The sequence below is a fragment of the Artemia franciscana genome, chromosome 15 (genome assembly GCF_032884065.1).
Source record: "Artemia franciscana chromosome 15, ASM3288406v1, whole genome shotgun sequence".
NCBI lineage: Eukaryota > Metazoa > Arthropoda > Branchiopoda > Anostraca > Artemiidae > Artemia > Artemia franciscana.
This window is the reverse complement of record NC_088877.1, coordinates 5,742,260-5,748,021: the sequence shown is the minus strand read 5'-3', so window position 1 is coordinate 5,748,021 and position 5,762 is coordinate 5,742,260. Positions and strand designations below refer to the sequence as shown.

Sequence of the window (5,762 nt, the reverse complement as noted above, 5' to 3'; positions counted from 1 at the left end):
GTTCTGTTTTGAGGAGACCGGAAATCTCCAAAAACGGTTAGAATGGTGGGATCGGCGTATCAGGGACTCAATCAAACTGACTTGTAAATAAAAATTTACTCGGTCCGATAGTCGTAGGGGGAGTGGAGGAAGGGGGAATCCGCAATATTGAGTCATGCGTAAATTTGGAACGGGTGATCAGATTCGAGTGAAATTTAATAATTGAACAGAGGACATGTCTCTGGTGATCTTTTTCATGTCCGGACCGGATCCGACAACTATTTGGGGGGGGGGAGGATACGTGACCGGCTTAGATTGGAGAGATCGAGATGCAACTTTGTGGGAATAAAAAACAGATGAAGACCGGAGGTGAAGACCGGACTTAAGACTCTAAAACATATTTTCGATTCTACTTTGTTCTGTTTCTCTATTACTGACATTTTTACCACCAATACAACTGGTATGTGGGACAAAACAGCTGTTTAAAACCTCCTGATTTTTTCCCCGACTTAAAAAAAAACCTCCCGATAATCTCCCGACTTTTTTGGAGTCGTTACTGATTTTCAGAAAAAAAAAGTGGAAGCACTGTTCCACGGTGTAGGCAGTATAAAATACGGTCAATAATATGCGGTAAGACCGGAGAGAGAGGAGCATTGCTGACCGAAAATAGAAATATTGAAGTAAATTGTTTCTGGGAAAATAGTTTATTTTCATTTTACAGTTCGAATTTATTTGTGAAGTATTATATTCAAATTATCTGTACATGATGATATACTGCCATTCTTAATAGAAGAGTGCTGAGGAGTTGATTTTTCGAAGGCTTCTTACTCTCGTGCTCCTGAGTCATTATTCGGCTTATAATCCAGTCGAGGGTTATTAAGTTTTGAGGGCGTTCCTAATTGTATTATTTTAAATTTTATTTTTTGTTATTTATTTTCTTAATAATGACAGCAAGGGGAGTAGGGGGCGAACTAACTAAAACTATAAATGGTTGAAGATTTCTTGATGATTGCTGGTTTCTCCTTAGTGCATTGAACGCGTACCTAACCATGAGATTTTAGAACATATCATTGCGTAATTCTCGTTAATACCTATGGTACTATGTATGGTACTTGCTCTCCATCAGCTCCTACAGAGTTATGGGAAAAATATAAGTCAAAAATGTCCGAAGATATACTCCATCGAAAACAGTTAGAGACGTCAGATATGACTTTTGATTTTACATCAGAAATTTATAACTACACTTTAGTTGTTATAGAAGATTTGTGCGTACGTATGGCAAACAAACCTCTTCAGGATTTGGGAATGCCTTCACCTAACCATATCGCTGCTGTTTCGACATGTGTAGAATTGGATCGTGAACAAAGTTACAGTACGAGTGATCTATTGTCGTATGTACAAATTAACATTTCCAAGTTAACGTCGGAACAAAAAGACATTTATGATACGATAATGCATTGTGTCGATAACAACGTTGGTGAAATTTTCTTTTTAAATGCACCAGGAGGTACTGGTAAAACGTTTGTGATAAAACTGATTCTGGCATCAATTCGATCAAAAAATGATATAGCGTTGGCAATTGCGTCGTCCGGAATAGCCGCAACATTGCTGCCTGGTGGAAGAACTGCTCATTCTGCTTTGAAATTGCCTCTGAACTTGCATTCTACAGAAACTCCCACGTGCAATATTTCCAAATCATCTGGGATGGGTAAAGTATTGCAGCAATGCAAACTTATCATTTGGGATGAGTGCACAATGGCACACAAAAAATCGCTCGAGGCTCTGGATCAATGCTTGAAAGATTTGCGAGGGAAGTCGAAACCCTTTGGCAGCACATTAATATTGCTTGCGGGATATTTCAGGCAAACATTACCTATAATACCTAGATCAACTCCTGCAGACGAAATGAGAAATTACAGACTGGGACACCGGGACCGGGACACTCAAAGAGAAATTACAGACTGGGGCACCTGAAAATTTTCAAAAAGATAATTTAATTTCATCTCTGGGTTTAAATTTGGAATTGTCTGTGTAACCAAACTTTTCTTGGCCGAAGAACGAACCTAAACATTTTCTATATCTCTAGTGAAAACGAAAATTTTAAAATAAATTTTATATATTTTAGTCAGTTCAGAAACGAAGAGATTAGTATGTAAACTGCAAAATTATTTATGATTTCTGATTAATAATTTTAAATTTTAATTCAAACTAAAAAAAAATACCTAAAAATTTTAAATAGTTTTGGTTTTCTTTCGGTTTATCGAGCTCAGCACGTCAATTTATTGATAAATATTGGAATCGAAAATTAAAATACTAATGCATCGAAAACATAATTTGAGTAAAAGATCACGGGCATATTGTGCTGAGAACGAAAAATTACATTTGTATAAGCTGTTGTTTTCAAATAGGACTAGTGTACATGTTTCTGATTTATTTGGCGACACACCCTTACACATTGGAGCCAAAGGAAAATTAGGCGTTTGTAAGCTGTTGATTTCAAATGGTGCCAACGTAAATGCTTTAAACAAATTCGATCAAACCCCGTTACATTATGCTGCTGAGGTAGGAAAAGTAGCTACTTGTAAGTTTTTGATTTCTAAAGGTGCCAATATAAATGCCTTCGATCAGTGGAATAACACAGCCTTACATTTTGCTGCTCAGCAAGGAAAGGTTGATGTTTGTAGACTGCTTATTTCACATGGTGCCAGAATAAATTGTGAAAATTTTGTAAAGGTCACACCTTTACATGCGGCAGTTCTTACAAAATGTAGATATGAATTATCTGGGATTCGACGTGAGTTTCAGCTACCAATCAGGACAGTCCAGATGTATAAATCTTGTCTACCAGAGTCAAAGGATGCTAAAAAAGGACAATTATCTGTTTGTAAGCTGCTGATTTCAAACGGTGCCAACGTAAATGCCTTAAACCAATTGAATGAAACCCCGTTAGACCGTGCTGCCATTCTAGGCAAGGCAGATATTTGTAAGCTGCTTATTTCACATGGTACCAATGTAAAGGCCTCAAACAATGTTAAACGATGGAATGTACTACCGTTAAACTATGCTGCCCAGGAAGGATACACAGCTATTTGTGAGCTGCTGATATCAAATGGTGCCGATATAAATTTACTCAATGGCATTGATGAAACACCGTTACACTGCGCTGCTTTTGGAGGAAAAGTAGCTGTTTGTAAGCAACTGATTTCAAAGGGTGCCAATATAAATACCCTGAATAGAAGAAATGAGACACCATTAGATGAGACTATCCGGAAAAATGAACGCCTCGTGCGAACAAGGGCTGAAATAATTGGAGGATTGGATGAGCATGATGATTCTATTTGGCCAGGAACTGTTGATGTTTTCAAGCTGCTGGTTGAAAATGGCGCCAATATAAATAATTCTTGTTTTCCAAATCGTGATACACATTTACACTTTGCTGTTAGACACGAACTACTTTCTGTTTGTAAGCTAATTATTTCCAAGGGTGGAGATGTAAACTGTTTAAACTCTGAGAATGAGACGCCCTTAATGCTATCTTTTTCAAAAAAATATGTTAAATTAACGGAATATCTTCTTGAAAACGAAGCATCTTGCGGTGTTTACGGAAGAGACGATGAAAGGGATATATATTCTTCAATACTTACTTGGTTGATAAAAGAGGTTAGTTTAGAAAGGGCAATAACTAAAAAATGGTTTTCGAGACTATGTAACCTTATCTTTGAAACCGATGACTTTAGTGCAATTACTCTGAAATCAAAGTGCCGGAAAAAGATTAGAGAAGATGAAGCTTTTATTAAAATATGCAAAAATTTCAAAGGTGTTAATATTCCAAAAGAATTGAAAGAATACCTTATATACAAACAGGAACTTAAAGATTTGTTTGAGGAAAATATCTGTGCCGAAATCCTATCTCAATTTCAAGTTTCGTTTGTAGAATATATATCTGCAGAAACCTCATCTCCCAGGAACAAAAAACGAAAAATGACGAATGAGGATGAACAAGTGCACAAGATGGTCAAAACTACCAGAGCAACGCAAAACCAGACATATTGCTGAAGGAGAAAGTAAAAAAAAGAAGGCGTGCCGAGGAAATACCACAGCAACGCGAAACCAGGCTTGTGGCTGATAAAGAAAGTAAAAAAGGAAGGCGTGTAGCTATATTACAAAAAAAAAGTGATTTCATTATAAAGTTGGTCATCCTTTTAAATGAATAGAATAAATGTGACACCATTAGATGAGACTATCCGGAAAAATGAACGCCTTATGGGAACAAAGGCTGAAATAATTGGAGGATTGGATGAGCAGGATGATTCTATTTGGTCAGGAACTGTTGATGTTTTCAAGCTGCTGGTTGAAAATGGCGCCAATATAAATAATTCTTGTTTTCCAAATCGTGATACACATTTACACTTTGCTGTTAGACACGAACTACTTTCTGTTTGTAAGCTAATTATTTCCAAGGGTGGAGATGTAAACTGTTTAAACTCTGAGAAAGAGACGCCCTTAATGCTATCTTTTTCAAAAAAATATGTTAAATTAACGGAATATCTTCTTGAAAACGAAGCATCTTGCGGTGTTTACGGAAGAGACGATGAAAGGGATATATATTCTTCAATACTTACTTGGTTGATAAAAGAGGTTAGTTTAGAAAGGGCAATAACTAAAAAATAGTTTTCGAGATTATGTAACCTTATCTTTAAAACCGATGACTTTAGCGGAATTACTCTGAAATCAAATTGCCGGAAAAGGATTAGAGAAGATGAAGTTCATATTAAAATAGGCAATAATTTCAAAGGTGTTAATATTCCAAAAGAATTGAAAGAATACCTTATATACAAGCAGGAACTTACAGATTTGTTTGAGGAAAATATCTGTGCAGAAATCCTATCTCAATTTCAAGTTTTGTTTGTAGAATATATATCTGTAGAAACCTCATCTCCTAGGAACAAAAAACGAAAAATGACGATTGAGGATGAACAAGTGAAAACTGTTGGGGTGGCGAGGGTTTGCATATGACGTCTGAAAAATAAAGAAGAAAAAGAAAACTGAAAAAAGAAAAAAGTAAAAAGCTAAAAAGAAAAAAAAAACTAAAAAAGAAAAAACAATTAAAAAAAGAAATAACCTAAAAAGAAAAAATCGATTAGCAATCACCATCAACAAAGCTAAAGGGCAATCACTAGAATAATGAGGTCTGAATACGGATTGTTTTTCCCATGGACGCTTATATGTTGCATGTTTAAGAGTCATTAAACCTGACAATCTATTTATGTGCACAGACAATGGGACAGCAAAGAATGTTGTATATTCGTATGTTTTACGTAGTAGAAAACATATATATATATATCTATCTATATTCACAGGTGGGACACAGGGACAAAACTACAATGGCGCGGAACTAAAATGGAGCGTAACGACTTACGCGCGCGGGGGGCTTGGGGGGGGGTGTGGAGCGCCCCCACCAGCTTGGTGTTGGGGTGTAGAAGATATTCAGGATAGAAGTATGTATACAGCTGGAGACTTGCTTAATTGTTCCTTTTTTTCTATTGAGTTTTGATGCTCAATAATTCTTTCTATAAATTGTTGTTGTGTTCTACCAATATAAAACTTTCCACAAGAACAAGGAATTAAACAGGAAGCTCAAGATCAATCATTAGAAAAATGCGGTATAGATCTTAATACAAATTGTTTTTACCATGGACAATTGTACGTTGCATGTTCGAGGGTCGGTAAACCTTACAATCTATTTATATGCACCAACAATGGGACAGCGAAGAATGTTGTAT

The 5,762-nt window shown here is 36.2% G+C and overlaps 1 protein-coding gene across 1 annotated transcript; it reads left to right on the top strand.

Moving 5' to 3' along the window:
- Positions 1-2,322: 2,322 nt before the first annotated feature.
- LOC136035974 (serine/threonine-protein phosphatase 6 regulatory ankyrin repeat subunit B-like) lies at positions 2,323-5,762 on the top strand (the record flags this gene model as incomplete). The annotated part of the gene is given in 1 exon segment (XM_065717873.1): positions 2,323-5,762. A coding segment is annotated over 1 exon segment (1,713 nt), but the record flags the coding sequence as incomplete, so codon positions are not given.